At 44.3% G+C, this 21,224-nt stretch overlaps 1 protein-coding gene across 1 annotated transcript in view; it reads left to right on the top strand.

Annotated features, from left to right (window-relative positions):
• The window catches only part of Hdlbp (high density lipoprotein binding protein), a 70,243-nt gene that overhangs the window by 34,125 nt on the left and 14,894 nt on the right, over positions 1-21,224 (top strand). Inside the window, exons 2-16 of the mRNA XM_032901675.1 lie at positions 629-693; positions 2,025-2,137; positions 4,247-4,404; positions 5,450-5,665; positions 11,517-11,723; positions 11,855-12,070; positions 12,711-12,917; positions 13,628-13,735; positions 14,805-14,909; positions 15,340-15,418; positions 17,293-17,432; positions 18,878-18,982; positions 19,436-19,549; positions 20,408-20,494; positions 20,616-20,747. Of these exons, the coding sequence (XP_032757566.1) occupies positions 2,062-2,137; positions 4,247-4,404; positions 5,450-5,665; positions 11,517-11,723; positions 11,855-12,070; positions 12,711-12,917; positions 13,628-13,735; positions 14,805-14,909; positions 15,340-15,418; positions 17,293-17,432; positions 18,878-18,982; positions 19,436-19,549; positions 20,408-20,494; positions 20,616-20,747 (1,950 nt within the window). The 5' untranslated portion in view covers positions 629-693; positions 2,025-2,061. The remainder of the gene's footprint in view (positions 1-628; positions 694-2,024; positions 2,138-4,246; positions 4,405-5,449; positions 5,666-11,516; positions 11,724-11,854; positions 12,071-12,710; positions 12,918-13,627; positions 13,736-14,804; positions 14,910-15,339; positions 15,419-17,292; positions 17,433-18,877; positions 18,983-19,435; positions 19,550-20,407; positions 20,495-20,615; positions 20,748-21,224) is intronic.

Below are 21,224 nucleotides of genomic sequence, written 5' to 3'. Positions count from 1 at the left end.
TTTAAATCTCTGTGGATTAGAAGGAACTGGAGGACTTTTATAGGACAACAGCAAGAACAAAGAAACTACAAAGTTACCAAGGATTCCTTGGCTTTGTTGTTTTTGAGACAGGTTTCACTTTGAAACTCTGGCTGGCTTGGAGCTCACAGAGATCCACCTGTCTCTGCCTCCCAAGTGCTGGGATCAAAGGTGTGTGCTGCCACGCCTGCCTCCAAGGATTCTTTAAAAAGTCAAAGAACCCTTGGTCATTCTGAAAACTCAAGAGACCTTCAGTCTGCTGTATATGCCACAGTCAGCTTCATAGCAGAGTCAGCCTGGCAGAAGTCACAAGGATCCAATGTACAGATCACTTATAAGATCCCTTGAAGAATTGCCCTCTAAGAGTTTGAGATGATTCAAGTTTTACTGTAATGTGTCTTGTTCAAAGTTAATGCCTGAGATCAGAGCTTTTGTGTTTTGTTTTTTTTTCAAGAAATCCTCATAACCAATGTAAACTAGAAGTCAAATGTAAAGATTTAGCCCTTCTTTCTTGAGAGATGAAAGGATCTAAGTTATAAAGCATGGATAAGTAACCTTTATGGGTTTTGTTTGCTTTGTTTTCTCTCCTCTCCTTCCTACCATATACCAGTAAAAGCTGGCAGGCTGACAGAGGCAACCTCAGGACGGACTTTCTGGCTACTGACCATTTTGCTGGTAAGTTTGAGTACCCTTTCTGAAGATTTCTGGGCCTGGAACACCAAGATGCGGGAGTTAGTTCTGGCCTGTATCTCCTATACTCGGTTTCTGTCTTCTGTGCCATGAGAAGTATCTCCCCCTGGCTTTGCCGCCCGCCCTTCAGCTCTGTCCTCTGCCTTACATCTGTGCTTAATCCTGTTCATACATGTGAATTATGCTTTTTCAGGGTTTAAGTCTTAATGTTCTTTAAAAATACAGAGCTTAGTTTTTTTTAATTAGGTTGAGGTCTTATTGTAATGAAGTAAGATCTTGTTTTTTGCCTTTTTTGTTTGTTTTTTTCTCTGGAGAGTCCTGTCCTGAAACTCCTATGTCCGTAGTTCAGACTGGCCTTAAAGATCCACCTGTGTCTGCCTCTTGAGTGCTGGAATCAAAGGCTTGCACCACCACACCAGCTGCATAATTTAGTAAAGCACTTGCCTTTTGCCAAGGTGTGCATGTGAGAAGACACTTGGTGCACAGTGCTGTAGAGAAAATGAGTCCTCCTCATTCTGGTCTCCTAGGACTACAGGAGGGCACAGAAGCTAACACCCGTGTCTTAAGAATACTGAATTGCACCAAACTTTAAGGAGAGCTGGGACCTTCATAGCCAATGTCCATAGCTATCCTAAAGTGAGGAATTCTGTACCTTAAGCCAGTTATCTCTGTGAGTGAATCCCCTTCTACCCCTAGGCAAGAGTGGCAGGAGGCCATTTAGCACAAGGTTAGATCTCTTACAATGTTACCATGAAGCACTGTGAGGGCCATCCTCCACCCCTCATTCCTGAGGTGTTTGAAATGTTAGAAATGGTTCTTTTGGATCAAGTTGTAGTAATTGTCATTTTTATACTTTTTATAACGTCAAGAGGCGTATCTTGAACAATTAACAAAATAAGATGGATGATTCTGGAGTTGATCTGTGCCAGAGCTGGGTAAAGCAGGTGGCAGGTCCCAGATTACTTGTGGTTTTGGGGGGAGGTTACAAGCGGTTACTGGGGCCATTTCTTTGTGGCTCCTACAGTGGATTAGTGGTGCACACCTAGCACTAGGTCTCTCGGCCTAGTCTTGTCTACTGTGTGACAGGCAGTTTCTGAGAAAACAGGTAATCAAGTGGGCTAGGAGCCTGCTTTACTTGTAGTTCCCATGTTCACCCTTCTTTGAAAGCTTGAACAATTTACATTGACCTTGTGAGGAAATAAATGCTATAGCTTACAGTAAGGAGATTAAAAACATTGACTAAAGCAGCCCCATGGATCGTTACAGGTAGTTGTACCTGGGCTTTCTGCTCCCTGATTACCCTTCTCTTGTTGCAGTGTCTTACTAGGATTGTGTGTGGACGTGAGATCAACCATGAGCTCCGTTGCAGTTTTGACCCAAGAGAGTTTTGCTGAACATCGAAGTGGGCTGGTTCCACAACAAATCAAAGGTGACAGACCCCTTTATAAGTCCTCGTTCACTTCTGAGACTGGGCTTTTGTGCTCAGTTTGTACTAGTTGGTTGTCAGTGAGATTGGACAGGTTTGAGGAGTGACTGTAGAAACAGCGAGCTGCGAATGTGGGCGGTTTCCTAGAAATCCAGTTAACAACTGGCTTTTAGTGGGATCCTTTGCAAAATTGCTGTTCCAACTATGGGTACTAAAATAAAATATTGGCCGGGAGGCATCCCAAAACATTATTGAGCTTCTTTGAGTCTGACTTCTGCACTCTTAAAATATTTTCAGACAAGAGTTTTGCTGCTTAGACCAGAGTGATCCCACACTTGATCCTTCTGCCTCTGGGATTATAAGCATGTGCTGCTACACACTTAATATATTTAACCCAGTATATGTAAAAAAAAATTGTCATTGCAACATTTCAATGTGAAAAAAAAAATCTTAAAGCCAACTATTATATATTATTTTTCATAAATACAGGGCATTTTGATTTGAAAACCAATTTTTTAAGCAGAGTTTTTGATCTGGGTGGACCAGACTACGGCCAAGCCGATGGCCTAAGCTTGATCCCAGCACCTATACAGTTGAAGGAAAGACCTGACTCCTGCATGTTGTCCTCTAACCTCTATGTATACTATGACATGGATATAAACACAAATAAACATTAAAGAGATAGTATATGTTGTAACATATTTCAGTTTTCCTGTAATGGAATTGAATATCAGTTCTTAAATTTAAAATGAATTAAATTTTTGAAATTCACTCCTAAGCTACACTTGACACACTCAGTCCCAGTGACCACTGTGTTGGTTATTCCTAAGACACTGCTGGTGGTCTGGCTCTCAGTATCTGGGCCTGAGTGCAAAGATCTGTAGTGTCATCTTTCTGAAGAGGGCAAATGGCAGTGTAGGAGATCAGCATCTGCTCACACCAGCAGCATCAGCAGTGAGCCTGTCTAGTTCCAAAGGTTACCTGGCCTTGCCATGCTTGCATGCCCCGTGTGTTTCGGGCCCATCTACTGTTAGTCGCTGCTCCTCCCCAGGACCAGAACAGTCAGGCCCTTACTTTTGTGGGGACCATAGGTCCCTGGATAAAGTATGAACATATTGAGCCTTCTAGACCATGAACATAATAATCATAATAATTAATAATCAGGGGCCATGATTTCTTCAAGTCTTGCTGTTCCCTGTCTTGGCTTGAGAGTCTTGATCAGAGACAGTCCTGTGTGAGTTAATTTCACCATTATACATTGCAAAGAAAAATGTGAAACCAACCTCAAAGTTAGTCCTTAAAAACAATGTTCAAACTTCTATTCCAAGCATGTATAGTTATGATTTTCTTCTGTATCATAGAAAACGTGGCTCTCCCAAAAGCTGTCGCCTGTGCGTCGGATATGCTCTACTAGCTGGGCTGCCTTGTCTGGCCTTGTCGGGAGGATGCCCAGGGGTCCCAAAGGAGAAGAGAACAGGGGAAAGATTTTATGTGGGGAAAGGGGGATGACTAGGAGAAGGGCAGTTGATCAGGATATAAAGTGAATAAGTAAAAAAATAAAATTAAATTTAAAAAGAAAGAAAATATGAGGACTGGAGCTGGAGAGATGGCTCAGCGGTTAAGAGCACTGACTGCTCTTCCAGAGGTCCTGAGTTCAATTCCCAGCAACCACATGGTGGCTCACAACCACCTATAGTGGGATGCCCTTTATTGGTCTGTCGGAAGACAGCTACAGTGTACTCACATAAAATAAATAAATAAATCTTTTAAAAAGAAAAGAAAATATAAGGGCCTAAAAATCTGTCATAAGCTTGTCTTCAAGAGCAAGCTTTATACATCTCAGCACTAAAGTGGGGCTAATACTGACTGACATTTCATGGTGGGACCATGTAGAGGGAGAAAAGTTTCCATTCTGGGATTGGGAGTCTCTGGCCCCATCCAGGTCATACACTCAAGGTGTTGGGCCTGGTGACTGTGAGGTCCTTTCCTAGAGCTGTGTGCTCACTCAAACCATTGTTCCAGTGGAGGGTTCCTACTAAAACCCTTCAGCTGCTTTTATTCATATAATATTGAGTTGTATTTTTTCTTCCTAATCTGTGTTCTCTGGTCCAGTTGCCACATTAAATTCAGAAGAGGAAAGCGACCCTCCAACCTACAAGGATGCCTTCCCTCCACTGCCTGAGAAAGCAGCTTGCTTGGAAAGTGCCCAAGAACCTGCTGGAGCCTGGAGTAACAAGATCCGGCCCATCAAGGCCTCTGTCATCACTCAGGTAGAAACACCATTTCGGTTTTGCAAACTGTTTGTTGTAGGGACAGTTAGAGCTGGTAGGGTTTTGAATATGCAGTGCTAGTGAGCACTTTGGGCTGGGCTGTCTTCTGTAGAGCACACCTTTGCCGTAATCATCCCATGCTGCCACTGGGCTGGCACTGGGCTGGCACACAGTTTGGGACAGGCCATGTTTGTCAGATTCATGGGGCCATGTGGTTTTCTAGTCAGGGTAGTCCCTAGTTGCCGAGTCTGCCCTTCCTACTCGTGTGATGGTCAAAAGCCAGTCTTTGCTGAGTTTGGTGGCACTCATCCTTCATTTTAGCACCTAGAGGCAGAGGCAGGCAGAACTCTGAGTCAGAAGCCAGCCAGAGCTATGTAGTAAGACCCTGTTTCAAAAAAGTAAAAAGAGCTAGTCTATCTGTGAGTTGCTAACAAGTTTCCTGGTTTTCTTCACTGACTCATCTCTGTTAGCTACAATTGAAGTACAAATAATGAGTATTAGAACTGATGCCTGGTTATGATAAAAATTTATCACCTGTGTAACCATAACTCTTGCCTCTTGATCTTTTCCTTATGGCCTTGCTTAAAGGTTCAGACCTCTGTCGGGGGTAATTGAGACCTCTTCTACCCCTGCTCTTCCTCAGCTCTCCATAAAGTTCCTGACTCTATTCAAAACTTGTTATGCTTAAAACTCTTGATGCTGCCTGTCTGTGCCCCTGCCTCCTGGTCTGCTCTCTCCTGCCTGCTGATCCTATGATGGGTACTATTTTGTCTCTCCATTGTACCTTAGTGTTCTTCACCCAGTCCCTCACTTCCCTTTAAACCCTTCACAGGCCTACTGTTTCTGATGCCTTTCATCTGTGTAGTGGGCATAGTTCTGTGTACCACCACAATGCCTGTGTACCACCTCTCCTGCCTTAGGTGATTTCTCCTATCCATCTAACTGCCTCATCCTAGGTCACTGCTTAGTGAAGGATTAGTGGATACATATTGTATATAGTCATTCTTCTCTTCCTTGATAGTTTAACTTTGGCTTTTCTGAACAGGTGTTTCATGTACCCCTGGAGGAGAGAAAATATAAGGACATGAACCAGTTTGGAGAAGGTGAACAAGCAAAAATCTGCCTTGAGATCATGCAAAGGACTGGTGCTCACCTGGAGCTCTCTCTGGCTAAAGACCAAGGTCTCTCCATCATGGTCTCAGGGAAGCTGGATGCGGTCATGAAAGCCCGGAAAGACATTGTTGCTAGACTACAGACACAGGTGGGTGTCCCTGGGCTTGGCTTCCCTGTTGTTTCGCTCGTTTTGGTGCAGGGCAGAGCATTTCTGCATTCTTTCTAGCTTAGTAGTTTGGAGTTGGAACCACTAAATTAATGATAGAACTGGGTACCTACCTGTCAGATCAGCCGTTGAGTCAAATGCATTGAAAAATTCAGGCTTTTCTCAGAGTTTGAGACACTTAAAAGCCAATGAGCTTGCTAGGTAGTACAGCATCAGTTTCTACACCACAAACCTGAGAAGTGAAAGATCAGGTATTTTTCTCTACTCCCAGCAACCTGATGACCATTAGAATACAAAACAAATCTGTAATGCATTTGCCCTGAAGGTGAAGAAAAAGGCAGCCTCTTACTAAGGTATCACGTGACAGCTACCACTATGTGTGGGTTTGTTTAGAGATAAGGGTTGCTCCCACTTGCTGCTGAGCCTGTAGAAAAGTGGAGAGGGGTGCAGGTAGCCGGTCTTGCTCTGCACTGACAACCTCAAGTCTTTAAGATGGCTCTGAGCCCCAGGCAGCTTCATGGAATTACACAATTAAGTGTCACAAGTAAATTGTAATCGTGTAGCATTGTAACTGATATTATACTAGGCTCTAAAATATGTTTACCAGTTAATGTGGTTGAGTATCTGTTATGTGATTGAGAAGTTTTAAAATCAAATTCCAAAAAATACCAATACACCTGGGAATAGTATACTATCTAATTATTATAGCATTGTCCTACTTTATAAAAGATGCTGAGGTGTTCATATTTGGCCCTTTCTTTGTCTAGTCTCTGTCTTGGATATCTCTCAAGTTCATTTGATTACGGGGTCACGTGTCTTCTTAACAGTGCCCCTGCGTGCACACAGGAGTGTCCTTAATGCCTTCCTTTGTAAAAGGCTGGTTAGTGTCTGGTTGCTCTGCTTCCTCTCCTCCATTGTTTCTTATGGACTGGTATTGAGTGCTAAGAGCTTGGTTACTTCTTGTTTTGGAGAGTTGTTTTGTTTTGTTTTTGAGACAAAGTCTCACAATGTAGACTTGGCTGTCCTGGGTTTCAGTCTGTAGACCAGCTGGCCTCAAAGAGTCCTCCTGCTTCTCTGACCCTCAAATGCTGGGATTAAGGGCACTTGATTACTTTCATGTTCAACTTGTTTGGTAACAATACGTGTCATCAGTTTTTTTTGGTTTTGGTTTTGGTTTTGGTTTTTTTGGTTTTTCTTTTTTTTTCGGAGCTGGGGACCGAACCCAGGGCCTTGCGCTTGCTAGGCAAGCGCTCTACCACTGAGCTAAATCCCCAACCCCTGTTTTGTGTGTGTGTGTGTGTGTGTGGTTTTGTTTTGTTTTTTTTTAATGAGATTGGTTAATAGACTGGGGTCTATTCTGCGTTATTTATCCTTCGTTCATGGTTCACTGGTGATCTAACAAAATGCACTAAAAGTTGAAAATGGTAGTTTTCTGCATCTATTTTTTAAATCGACTGACACTCTTAGGGAAAGAAGCGCTTTCCTACTGTCATAGCAGTTAATTTCAAAATGTATGTTGGTGCTGGCAATATGGTTTCCTAGGGAAAGGTGCCTGCTGGGGCTTGACTTCCTGAGACACTGAGACATCCTGGTAGAGAACCAGTTCTCCAAGGTGTACACACACACACACACACACACACACACACACACACACACACATTCATGGAATAAACCAGTCATTCTGGGGACGATCGCAGTAGGTGGTGGTGGGTACCACCTGTTTTGCTGCTGTTTTGGATTTTTGTTCTTTGTTGTTTCTTTTCGCTTTTTGGTGACAAGTCTCTCTATGTAGCCCTACTTGACCTTGACTCACATAGATCTGACTGCCTCTGCCTCCCAAGTACTGGGATTAAAGGTGAGTGCACCACCACCCCTAGTAAAAGTGCTTTAACTTGTATAAGGCCCTAGGTTTGATCCATAGATAGATAGATCTATCGATCATTTTCTCCTTTACTATTTTCTGCTGTCACTCTTGAGCAGATAATTGTCAAACTTCAGAGTATCTTTGGATTGTATTATATAAGACTGCTTGAGAGACTAAATTGAGGTTTTTAATTTTTTTTAAGAAATGTTAAATAGGGGCTGGCGAGATGGCTCAGCGGTTAAGAGCACTGACTGCTCTTCCAGAGGTTCTGAGTTCAAATCCCAGCAACCACATGGTGGCTCACAACCATCTGTAATGAGATCTGATGCCCCTCTTCTGGTGCGTCTGAAGACAGCTACAGTTACTTAAAAGCGTAGAATAAATAAATCTTAAAAAAAAAAAAAAAAATGTTAAATAAATTTTGATTAAAATTTCCAAGACTTTCTGCAATGGATATTAATATACTTCTGCCATTTGGTACTACATATTTATACAAATTTTCATTCTCAGCATTGAACCTTATAAAATCAAAATGTTAGCCCTGCAAAACATTGAAGATGCTGTGTGTCCTGCAGTATCAAATATTCAACCAAGATTAAGTCTTTGTGTAAAAAGTAAATGTGCGGGGCCGGGGGGGTGGGGGTGGGGGTGGGGCCTGGAGATATGGCTCAGTGGTTAAGAGCACCAACTGCTCTTCCAGAGGTCCTGAGGTCAAATCCCAGCAACCACATGGTGGCTCACAACCATCTGTAATGAGGTCTGATGCCCTCTTCTGGCTTGCAGGTGTACATGCAGGCAGAAAGCTGTATGATATATACATAATAAATAAATATTTAAAAAGAAAAGATAAATGTGCATATCCATCTCCTTATGGTGCAAATTTGGTTTTGTCATTACTGATAAACGTACAGTGTGCCAAAGAATAAGTTTAATATCAGTAAATATTCTACCTGTTGTATACAAGGAGCATATATTGTTATATACTTGGAACATAAATGTCTCAAGTACAAAGGAATTGCTGCTCCTACTAGTGACATTTAAGACTCCCTGTCCAGACTGTACTGGTCCTGTGACCAGAGAACAGGCTGTCATAGAGCCCACAGTGCTGCCCAGGCTGGCCTCTAACTCATGATCCTGCCTCAGCTGCCAGGTGCCCTGGATGCCTGGTCACACTCAGGAGTGTCAACCATCCGATGCCGCCACTGTGAGCTCAGAGGCTGGGCGGGGCTGCCTCCTCCGCCTGAAGAAGAGCCAGCCCCTCGGTGTCTTCCTGGAAGACAGCTTTCCGTGGCACCCAGGCATCTAAGTCTCTTAATGTCTGTCACGGACACGTGTCTCGGTGATCTTAGCTATGTGCTTCCAAAGAACCAAAATTTTTTTCTGTGTTTTTCTACCATTTGTTTGGGTTTATTTTGAGCTTTTCAAAATTATTTCAACATTTACATGACTCTAATGTCAAAGCTGAATAGAAGCCCTCCTTCCCAGCATATAGTCTGCACCTGTCCCTCCGCTGCCTGGTGTTGTGACATCTGTGTACCCTGTGTGTGTTACAGTCTGGGCTTGTCCCTCCATTTCCTTGTGGTGGGACATCCCTGTGTACCCTACGTGTGATATTCATGTGTCCATTGTTGACGTTTGCAGATAGAGGCCGCATACAATTACCATAAACCCTGATCTCTTCCTTGATGTTGTTTTCATACTGTTTTCTATAGGGACTTGTGTGTCAGCAAACGCTGGTTTTCCCTCAGCATATAGACAGCAGTGTGTCAGACTCTAAGTGTATGCTGTGTTTTAAGCTCATAGGTGACTTTTAGGCTCTTGCTGTTATGTAACAAAAATGTCTTATTTATGGGCTGTTTCTTTTTAACTGGTCTGTATTTTGGGATAATCTTGGAAGTGAGAGTTGTAGGCCAAAAGATGATCTTTTTTTTTTTTTTTTAAGATTTATTCATTTATTATATATAAGTACACTGTAGCTGTCTTCACACACACCAGAAGAGGGCATTGGATCTCTTTACAGATGGTTGTGAGCCACCATGTGGTTGCTGGGAATTGAACTCATGACCTCTGGAAGAGCAGTCGGGTGCTCTTAACCGCTGAGCCATCTCTCCAGCCCCAAAAGATGATCTTAAATATCTATTTTGACCACCAGCAGCAGGTGTGCTTCTCCTCTGGACGTTCAGTGTCTTGCTCTCCCAACTGCAGAACACAGGAACCAGGCTCATCCAATAGTCAGTGTTTTGCCACTTGGAGACGTACATACATAGCTGAGTAAACTTTTCCTGGTTTGTGTATGGCAAAAGCTTGCATATGTGTATATTTGGGTATGTGTTCATGTATGCGGAAGCTAGAAACGGAGATCCCATTGTCTGCCTTGAGCACACGCCACCTCTTTTTTGACAAAGGGTCTCTTGGTAAACCTGGGGCTCCAGCTTGGCAGGCTGGGCATTGAGCTCCAGTTATCTACTTGGCTTCTCTCTCTTTCTCTCCATTGTTAGAAATACAGATGTGTGCCACTGCATCCAGATTTTTATGTGGGTGCTGGAGACTCAGTTCCTCTAACTTATGTGGCAGGTAACTTACCAAGCAAGCTATCTCCCCAGCTTCTGGAACATTCTTTTCATTTGCAGGGAGTTTTGTTTTTTGAGGTTTTGTGTGTTTTTGTGAAAAATCTGTTCTTTTTATGTCAGACTATTTACCTTGCTCAGTTTTGGGGAATCTAGACTAGAAGGGCTTCTAATCCTTTCATTGAGCATAAAAAGTAATAATTTTTCCAGTTTATTTTTCATTTTATGATCTCTATATGCTTGGCTCTGTCAAGGTTTGGCTGTTTATAGTTAGTTATGTTTTTACTATGTTGGGTCATTGTTAGGAAGTTATTTTCCACTTCAAATCATTAAAACATTTGTTCTGTTTCCTTTCTGCGTGTGTGAGGGTGGTGTTCCTCTTTCTCAGGTGGATGGTGTGAGTTGTATTCCAATATTGTGAAATGCTGGTCCAAGTTCACATCTGCCCTCATGGCTGTTTGTCATCCGTACTTTTCCAGAAAGCAGTCCTCCCACTGGGACCAGAGGCTGTTCCCACCAAATCCTCAGTATCCACAGTGACACTGTTCCTGGTTCCAAGTCCTGGTCTATCAGTCAGTCTTCCTTTATGCTAATGCTTTCCTACTTTCTGCCTAGTACTGTACTATTACTTGGTTTTCTGGTTTTCCTATGCAAATTTGGTGGGTGGAGATCAGAGTCAGGTATGTGCACATGTGGTGACCCAAGGTCAGCATCAAGTGTTATATGTTTTTCATCTCCTTTTGAGACAGAGTGTCTCGCTATACCTAAAGGTTCCCAGTTGCCTTAGACTCATTGGCTACAAGCCCCCAGAATCCTGTATTCACCTCCCAGTGCCAGGCCCTAGAAGTTTATCATCAACTTTATTTTCAAAACTCCAGTAATTTTTTTTTCATTAGAAGGATTGATATATTTGCAATTTAAGCCTTCTTTAGTAGTTTTTATATGACGGTGTTAGCTTGTAGTGTGTATTTCTCTCCCTTGCTCCCATGGTGGGATGAAAGCCAGGGTCTGTCTGTGTCTGCCAAGCCATGTACCACTGAACTATATCCTAGCTCTACACCCTCTAAATCACACTTTAACAAAGTGGAGGTTGTTGATTTCTAGAGTCTTAAGGTTTCCTCCTTGTTACAAATCTTAAGAATTTAATAAAATAGTGATCTCTCCACGCAGGCCGGTCGGTGTTTCCTTGTCTCCTGTAGAGAAGTCTAAGCAGTGGACTTGAAGTGGCCCTAGTTGGGGGCAGGTGGGCTCCCTGTGACCATAGCGTGGGGTTTGAGCTCTCTCACGGTTATAATGGGATGAGATATGGTTGGTGAACATCCTAGTTAGAGAATATTTCAGAAGAATATGCTCTATCAGAGCCATAAGTAGAGTGTGTTGTTGTTGATCTCTCCTGTTGCAGGCCTCAGCCACTGTTCCCATTCCTAAAGAGCACCACCGCTTTGTTATTGGCAAAAACGGAGAAAAACTACAAGACTTAGAACTGAAAACTGCAACCAAAATCCAGATCCCACGCCCAGATGACCCCAGTAATCAGATCAAGATCACTGGCACCAAAGAAGGCATCGAGAAAGCTCGCCATGAGGTCCTTCTGATCTCTGCTGAGCAGGTGAGGCCTCTGAGTGGCCTATGGTCCCGCACCCTGCCACCTGCCCAGCACAGAAGCAGCATGTGCAGGGGAGGCCCTGACTGCAAGGCCTCTGCTGCAGGTATTCTCATCAGTTCACTCTGTCCTTCCAGGACAAGCGTGCTGTAGAGAGGCTAGAAGTGGAGAAGGCCTTCCACCCCTTCATCGCTGGGCCGTACAATAGACTTGTGGGTGAAATCATGCAGGAGACAGGGACGAGAATCAACATCCCTCCACCCAGTGTTAACCGTACAGAGATCGTCTTCACTGGAGAGAAGGAACAGCTGGCTCAGGCTGTGGCTCGTATTAAGAAGATTTATGAGGAAAAGGTACAGTGTTTGAGGTGGCAGAGCCCATGGATAGAACAGTTAATGGAATTTAGGTGTGGGAATTTGGCCAATACCACAGCTACCCTTTTGCCCTTGGGTACAAAGCTTGCTATGTATATACCTGAGTGTCTGTGTTTAGTGGTTGGTGGCCATATTTCCTTCCTGGCCTGTTGGGTACACTGTAGAGTGGTATCCTGTTTTTTATGTGTGTATCCTTTCTCAGATCTATAACTACACAGGTAGTTTGCTACCTCAGGATTGGTACATAAATTTTGAGGTGGTATTTTAGCTTATTCTGACTTTGAATTTGGAAAGAGTAGGGCTGTCGAATAACTCTGTAGTAGAGCACTTGTCTAACAAGCACAGCCCTATGTCAAACTCCAACATTGTAAGAAAAAAGTAAGGAACAAATGGAAAGCGTGTGGCTTACTTACTCAAAACATGACCAGACTCAGGGGCAGCCCAGTAGTGAGAAGTAGGATGTTGGGGGAGGCTGGTCCTGGTCTCTACTTACTCAGGACTGCTTCTCAGTCCTGTTTTTTGGACTTTGTTGGCCGTGATGGATGGATGGACAGACAGTCTGTTCATGCTGCCCATGCCCCAGATGTTCCCTGCTGACTGCCTTGTCCTGCTCTTACAGAAGAAGAAGACTACGACCATTGCGGTAGAGGTGAAGAAATCTCAGCACAAGTATGTCATCGGGCCGAAGGGCAACTCACTGCAAGAGATCCTGGAAAGAACTGGAGTCTCCGTTGAGATCCCACCCTCAGACAGCATCTCCGAGACTGTGATACTTAGAGGCGAGCCTGAAAAGCTGGGACAGGCATTGACTGAAGTCTATGCCAAGGTAGCTTCCTCTAAGATTAAACTGTGCTCTGATAATTCCTAGGGAGGGGCCCACCCCATTGTGGATTAGCTCTTTGTTAGAATATCCTGGAGACCCAAGCACAGTAAATGTGCCCAATTGTGTGTGTTTATGTGAGCGTGCGCATGTGTATGTGTATGTGTATGTGCCAGTGTTGGTGTACATAAAGGCCAGAAGACAGTCTTGGGTGTCATCACTCAGGCGGTCCAAGTCTGCACCCTGTGATTTTGTGAAACTATCTCTTGACATGGAGCCTCCCGGTGGGCTGGGCGGGCTAGAAGACAAACACAAGCCCCAGGGCATTTTATCTCTCCAGTCATGAGATTACAAACACTCATGGCCACATCCTGCTGTGGGGGTCAAAATCAGGTCCCAGAGCTCACACAGCACTCTGCTGAGCTGAGTCCCAGTCCCACCTCTAGACTATTATATTTGGGTTTGTTTTCGTTTCTTTGTTTGTGTGTTTTAGTAAGATTGACTAGGCTGTTAGACCAGGCTTTCCTCAGACCTCTTAGAGATCTACCTGCCTCAGTGACCTCAGTACTAGGATTAAAGCATTTCACCATCATACCTGGTTTGACCTATGTTTTATCATAAACTTGAACTCCACAAACCCACAAGTCTGTTTCCCTGTTTTTTTTTTTTTGTTTGTTTGTTTGTTTGTTTTTGTTTTTGTTTTTTTTTTTGCCTAGGCCAACAGTTTTACAGTCTCCTCAGTCTCTGCCCCTTCCTGGCTTCACCGTTTCATCATTGGTAAGAAAGGGCAGAACCTGGCCAAAATCACTCAGCAAATGCCAAAGGTAGGGAAATGTTTTCAATCTGGTATCTTGAGATTGTCTGACATGGTTTTGGTTTTGCTATTTGTCCTGTGACTGCGTTGAAGACTGGAACAGTGTTGAACTTGAGTTATCCTGTTGATATAGTCACCTTCTATTAATAACTGTGGAAGAGCATAATAAATGTTTTTAGGCATATGCACTATTTTTTGGTCTTTGTAACCAGAGAGAGTTTTAATTAATAGGTTTGATAAATGTCTTAAGTGTGAATTTAGTAATTACAGTATAATGACTTTATAGTGGTTTGAAGAGCACCACTTGGAAGGGGACTGAGTTGTTTGTAAGCGACTTCCCAGGAGACCGCAGAGAGCCTGCTGTCACTCCTGCTCCTATTTGTTGACATTAGTGTCGTCTGGCTTCCTTGTCATTTGAGGGTTTCTAGCCTTAGAGTTACTAATGATTTACTTAGATACAGGCAAATGCTCTCCCTTTCTGTACCTCACTTCTGTGTGTTAGAAACAGCACAAGAGAGGCCTGTTCACCTGAAAAGTGAGTCTGACTCTGTCCCGTTGTTTTTAACATTTCTGTCCTTGGGCTGAGGAAATAGCGTAGCCACTAAAGCATTTGCTGTGAAAGTGTGAAGACTAGAGTTTGGATCCTCAGGCATGATGGCAGCCTACCTGTAGTTGGAATCTCAGAAGGTAGAAACAGTCCTCTGGTTTGATTGAGGGAACTTGCCTCTTGAATAAGGTGAAAGGATCATCAAGGATGACCGACCCTTAACATCTACTTCAGGTTCCTACAGACAGATAGGCACGTGGGTTTACACACAAAAATGAAAAAGAAATATTGTTCGTCTCATCTGTCTTACTCCTTGTACAGTCAAAGTGAAGTCTGCCTTCCCAAGGGAGAAGTGTTCCCGAGAACATGAGCAGTGGTGTATTAGACCTCAGCCCGTGGTGTTTAGTGCCGTCCTTCAGCTCTTCCTTTCAGCTCTGCTGTCGTCAGTGGATGAGACTCTCACTACCTGTATACTGCACAATAGCTGTGTTCTTTGGCCTTGGCCATTCCTTCTCTCATTTTGGTCTGGTAGGTTCACATTGAGTTCACAGAAGGTGAGGACAAGATCACCCTGGAGGGCCCCACAGAAGATGTGAATGTAGCCCAGGAACAGATTGAAGGAATGGTCAAAGACCTGGTAAGTGCCCTCTAAGCAAGACATTTGCTAGCCACAAGGGAGGCTCTGGTAGGGTGGGACATGTAGAAATCTTGTCACTCGGGTCTTCTGTGGGTGATCATGGAAACAAAAAGTGCCTGAGGCCCCAGAAAGAAACTATTTTCAGGTTGGAACCTTTGAGGGTGACAAGGGGACAATTTTCCATCAATTCCTGGTTGTCGAGATAGAAGGGTTAAGGGTGGCAATACCTTTAATCCCAGCACTCAAGAGGCAGGAGCAAGTGATGTCTGAGTTTGAAACCAGCCTAGTCCACAGAGTGAGTTCCAGGACAAACAGAGCTACACAGAGAAACCCCATCTCAGGAAAGAAAGGGCAAGTCCTGGTGTCTTCTGATTTCTAAATGACCAGGAATGGAAGCATTCATCTGTTGATGTTCATTCTTCCCTTGTAGATTAATCGGATGGACTATGTAGAGATCAACATTGACCATAAATTCCACAGACACCTCATTGGGAAGAGTGGAGCCAACAGTGAGTAAGGCTGACAGGGTGGCAGCCAACACCCTACAGCCCTCGGGAGGCCTCTCTGAGGACCTTCATGACTTTCTTGCTTCAGCCTTCTGAGTGCTGAGTAAAAGGGCCCGACAAGGTACTACTGTCGTAGAAATTGATGCAGCTTCTGTCTTCCTAAGGAGACCACTTGCCTTTTCCCTTGTGGCTGAGGTAAATCGTCACTTTCAGACATCAGCCCTCCCTAGCAGGAATTTGTGTCTTTACATTCCCCCCTCCTGCTACACTTAGCCCACCAGTGTTTGTGTGGCTCCTGCAGTCAATCACCTTCCAGACCTGTGGCCATGTCCATGGACGCAGCAGAACACTATTGAGTGAATAATCATACACTATCTCAAAGTAGGGTTTTGATGTATTAGTTCAGATTGCAGGAACAGCAAAAGAATGCACTGACTTCAGTAATATGTTCACGTGAGCCACCTCCCCTCCCGACCCCAGGTTGAGTGCTGGAAATCAAATCCAGGCTCTTGAAAGTGCTAGGCCAAGGAATCCTTCACCCGCAGACTAGGTATCTGTTCCTAGATAGGGCATTAAATAGCCTAATCGAATTGGTGATCTTCCGGCCTCCCGAGTCCTGAGAGCCAGGATCACAGTGTATATCACTGCTCAGGTCTTTTTTTTTAAATCTACCTTTCCTATATGGCTATACTTTGCTTGTTCTTGAAACAACTCCATGCTATAGAGTTCCAACAGATCCTTCTGCTGCTTTTCCCTTTTTGTTGCTTGTAAATATAAGCCTGTTTGCACCACAGTCATCTGTGAAGAGGCATCCTCCCTGGCCTCATGACAGTGGCGATTGGCTAGCACAGTGACCTCAGTTGGTATTTATTTCACAGGCAGCTTGAGTCTTGTATGTATACACCACCAACTTGCTTTTATGATTTTCTTTTTGTTTTAGTTAGCTGTAGAATTTACTTAGTTGATATACAGAAGTTATTGTTGTACAATTCTGAAGTTAATTTCTGCTCACTAGGAGAACTAGTGAACTGTAGCATGTTCAAAGTACTATGTTCTACAGTTACAAACCCCCATTTTCTTCCATAAACCGAAGTCTGCTGCTTATTCATACCCATCCCGCCTCTGCCTCTTACTTACTCTGGAATAGTGGTCACATTGGTCCTACCAGATTATGTCGTCTGATCATCTGCTGTTGAGCCCATCTTGAGCTTCACTTTTCCTGACTGCACCATGGACAGGTCACCGTGTTCTGTCAGAGAACGTGATGGGAGGAGGTTTTGTAACTCTTTTTCAGAAGGCACTGAAGCTTTCAGATCTTGTCAACACTTAGCTTGGAGTCACTGAATAGCAGCATAGTCTCCTAGTATACTACTCCCCAGCCATGATCTCTTGAAGGGGGGGGCCCCAGAGCAATTTTAAATGCACAGCTTTAGTTTCAAACTCAAGAGGGCAGAGGCAGTCAGATATCTGAGTTGGAGGCCAGCCAGGGCTATTTATTGGGACCCTGACTTTGCCGGGGTGAATTGGGTCCTTATTTAATACGTTATTTTAGTTTCCAGTTTTACTTGCATATTTGTCCCTGGTGTATTTTAGATATTCTGAGACCATATGTATGCCCAAGACCAGCTGGGTTTCATACTAACTGACTTCATTTGAAGTTCTTATGGCAGACACAGCTTATACTCAAAGCTGGAAGACCCATGCCCTAGAAAGTCCACAACCTGTGAAGAGCACAGCCAGGTTGTTTGTTTATTAAACATTCATACTGTTGTTTTGATTGGTGGGTATAGTAAAGCTTGACCCTCGTCCTCCGGCTGTCAGTCATTAGTAGACTGCCATTCCTTTTATGTTCAAGATGTATGTCTCTTTATCTTAAGTCAACAGAATCAAAGACCAGTACAAAGTGTCTGTGCGCATCCCCCCTGACAGCGAGAAGAGTAACCTGATCCGGATTGAGGGAGACCCACACGGTGTGCAGCAGGCCAAGCGGGAGCTGCTGGAGCTTGCTTCTCGCATGGTAAGCCAAGCTCCCAGTCCCTGCCCAAGAGGTGCTTCTGGGGAAAGGCCGGGCTGGAATTGTAGTCCTGGAGCCTGGAATTGTAGTCCTGGAGCCTGGAATTCTCCAAAGCACATCTTACTGACTCTCTGAAGCCATGTTTTTCTGCTGTCCTCTCCCAATGACGGTGGTCTTGCTGCTCTTCCAAGTGTAGACGAGAACAGAGATCCCATATCCCTGGCTACAGCTTCACAGATGGGCTGTCATTTCTAAACTTTAAAAGTCACTAAGAGGTGACTCTGTGTGGCCAGAGTTGAGAATCACTGCAGCCTCAGTCCCTATGGGCCTAGGACACCCAGTAATGAGGCTCATGCTGCAGTGATCCCAGACCACTTGTCTGCTAGTCAGATACAGCAGTTGTGCTGCAGTGGTTCCTGACTGCCTTCAGGAGTCCAAAACAGTTGACCAGGACCTGATAATTAATCCCAATTCATGTTCTTTCCTCTTTCCCATGCTAAGAACCTCAAATTGGAAGAAATTTTTTGTTTTGTTTTAAATTACTTAGTATGTCTGTGTGAGGGTGTTGGATCTCCTGGAACAGGAGTTACAGACAGTTGTGAGCTACCATGTGGTTGCTGGGACTTGAACCCAGGTCTTTAGGAAGAGCAGCCAGTCCTCTTAACCACTGAGCCATCTCTCCAGTCTTTGAAGAAATGTTTTATGGGAAATGAGTTTTACTTTTTTCATTGTAATCCAAGGCAAGGTCCAGCCTTTGGCTGTCCTGACTGTCCCTGAGGTTAATATCCAGGCTGGGATGCACTTTTGTTATCAGTGGCCTCTCTCGCCCTGTGGACCCTGCCCTGGAGTGTCCTCAGCCTGTACTGAGGCCCTGGAGTGTCCTCAGCCTGTACTGATTGTTATCAGATACCCGTCTGACCCACCGCAGTTCTTAACAATGTCTTATAGGCTGGCTGGTGTTCTTTCTGGATTCTGTATCAGCCTGTTGTTCTTCCTTCTGACATTTCAGTGGGGACAGTGGAGGACATTGAGATGGGTGTGAGTTCAGTGCCCTATAATGAGCCATTCCTTTTTAATTGCCCAGGTAGGGAATGTAGTCCAGGCCCATTGTACTCAAGAAGTATTTCCCTGCTGTGTCGAGTGTTAACCTCCTTGTTCTGGTGGAAACTAGTGAGTGCTTCCTGCTCATTTCTAGTGGTTAATGCTACTGTGACTGCACTCCATGACTGAAGAGCTCTGCAGTTCATCCTTTTATTGTACTATGTTCAGGAAAATGGCACACCTCAAGTATAATGTAATGTGGTGAGATTAAGCAGGTATCCTGGAGTAGGCACTCCCGATAGCATGGTGGAGCTGCTATAGACTACTACTCAGGCACCACCTTACACGGTGCGTGGTGGTGGGGAGTTAGTAGCCTTCCGGCATCATCCACTTTAATTATATTTTAGGAAAATGAGCGCACCAAGGATCTAATCATTGAGCAAAGATTTCATCGCACAATCATTGGGCAGAAAGGTGAACGGATTCGAGAAATTCGTGACAAATTCCCAGAGGTAAAGCTTTCCCCAAAGCACTCCCCTTTTCTTTCCTTCCTTCCTTCTCCCCCCTCCCTCCCTCCCTCCCCCCCTCTCATTTGTTTATTTTCCTTGGTATTGGGAGTAAAGCCCCCAGGGTGTTGTGTATGCAGTAAGTGCTCTGCTTCTGAACTACACTGCCAACCCCAAAGCATTCCCTAACTTGTAGAAGTGATAACAGTTTTCCCTTAGGGAATTTTCATTATTTCCCTTGTAAAAAACATAGGCTCATAGGCACACAAACCACAGCAAGCGTATGCATTGTGGGACATGCAACTTTGAGGACAACTTTGAGGAGTTAGTTCTCTTCTATGTGAGTTGTGAGTTCAGGTCACCAGAATCAGTGGCAAAAACCCTTACCCACTGATCTGTCTTGCTGCCCCAATACTCAGTCTTAGAATAATTGTGCGCTGTCCCAATGATTTGTTTTAGGTGATCATCAACTTTCCGGATCCAGCACAAAAGAGTGAGATTGTTCAACTCAGAGGCCCCAAGAATGAGGTGGAGAAATGTACTAAGTACATGCAGAAAATGGTTGCAGACCTGGTAGGTGACTTTATGCACTCCCTGGGGTTGGGGAGACGGATTCTGCCCTAAAGGGTGGTCTGCTGTCTCTGGGGCTTGGAACAAAGAGGTGGTAGGACCTCAGCGTCTTGCTTACACCGTCCTAACGATCAACTAGTATGTGGGAGATTCCAGTTTACCATACTCCCCTCCCCCTTTTTTTCCTTGTGAGGATCTTATAAAATACCCAGGTAGAGAACCTGCCCCATTTGGTAAAGAGAGAGAGAGAACACAGGTGTAGAGAATAATTTACTGAATTGACTGTCTTTCTCAAAAATTGAACTGGGAAGGGAGGCATAATTGCACATTTCTGTAATCCTAGCCTGCAGAAGCAGGGGAACTTGAATTAAGGCCGTCCTGGAAGGAGGAAAAAATAATTCTTAAAAAATAAAAATAAATAGAGCGTTTGCCTAGCAAGTGCAAGGCCTTGAGTTCGGTCCCCAGCTCCGGAAAAAAAGAAAAAAGAAAAAAAAATAAAAATAAAAATGTAAAACCGAGAGGCTTAGAAATTGAAAAATGAATTTATGGAAAAATCAGAAATCACCATGGCTCATGGTCACACAGGGCTCCATTGTAGTTTTTGCCTCCCTTGAGAGGCATCACTGAACTGCTCCAAATTCTTTGTCCAGCCACTTTCTTAGAACTTTCTATAAGGGCTTTCTGTAAGTTGATACACTGAATTAAATAGTACAACTCATTTCATTTTTCCTCGTGGTAGACAAGTAGGTGGGGAGAAAAGTAGGCTAAGTCTGTCTGTGGGTGGTATGCACTTACGTTCGTATAGCCTTTGGGGGTAAGGGGAGACTTGACCCTCTGACATGAATCCTCTTTGTCTTTAAGGTGGAAAATAGCTACTCAATTTCTGTACCGATCTTCAAACAGTTTCACAAGAATATCATTGGGAAAGGAGGTGCAAACATTAAAAAGGTGATGGGGTCATCTTGCCCCGGCCCTAAAGCCCTTGTGGATTAGAACGCTGGGCTGGCCTTCCTAGCCCTGTACAGCAGTGTCTGCCGTAGGAGAACTCGTCTATGTGCCTCTCCTTTAGATTCGTGAAGAAAGCAACACCAAGATTGACCTTCCTGCCGAGAACAGCAACTCGGAGACCATTGTCATCACCGGCAAGCGAGCCAACTGTGAAGCCGCCCGCAGCCGGATCCTGTCCATCCAGAAAGACCTGGTAACGGGGGTATTTCTGGATGGGCTCCTCATTCATCTCTTGTTTGTAAGGTTTCTGGCAGAACCTTCCAGGCTCATTTTAAAAGACTTGAGCTTTAAGCCTGGGGAGTGTTACCAAGTGTTCAGCAGCTCTCTGCTTGTCCTCCTCAGTTCTTTCCTACTTGGCATGACACCAGCGATGCCACCTGTCCTCAGGCCTGAGCCAGTCCTAGCTTATTAGATATTGTCCTTTTGATAATTTTATACTACTTGAAAATCATTTCTGGGGCTGGAGAAAGGGCTCAGTGTAAAGTGCTTGCTAAGCAAACTTAAGGTCATGATTTCAGATCCTCAGAAACCACATGAAGCCAGGTGACTGAGTACACATCTGTAATTCAGTGTGTGTACACACATCAAGATGGGACTGGAGACAGAGTCCACAGTCTCACAGACCAGTTAGCCTAGCAGGTGTAGTGGGTACAGAAGAGGCCCTGTCTCA

This window comes from Rattus rattus, chromosome 4, assembly GCF_011064425.1.
Source record: "Rattus rattus isolate New Zealand chromosome 4, Rrattus_CSIRO_v1, whole genome shotgun sequence".
NCBI lineage: Eukaryota > Metazoa > Chordata > Mammalia > Rodentia > Muridae > Rattus > Rattus rattus.
The sequence above is the reverse complement of the archived record's forward strand: the minus strand, read 5'-3'. Positions and strand labels throughout refer to the sequence as shown.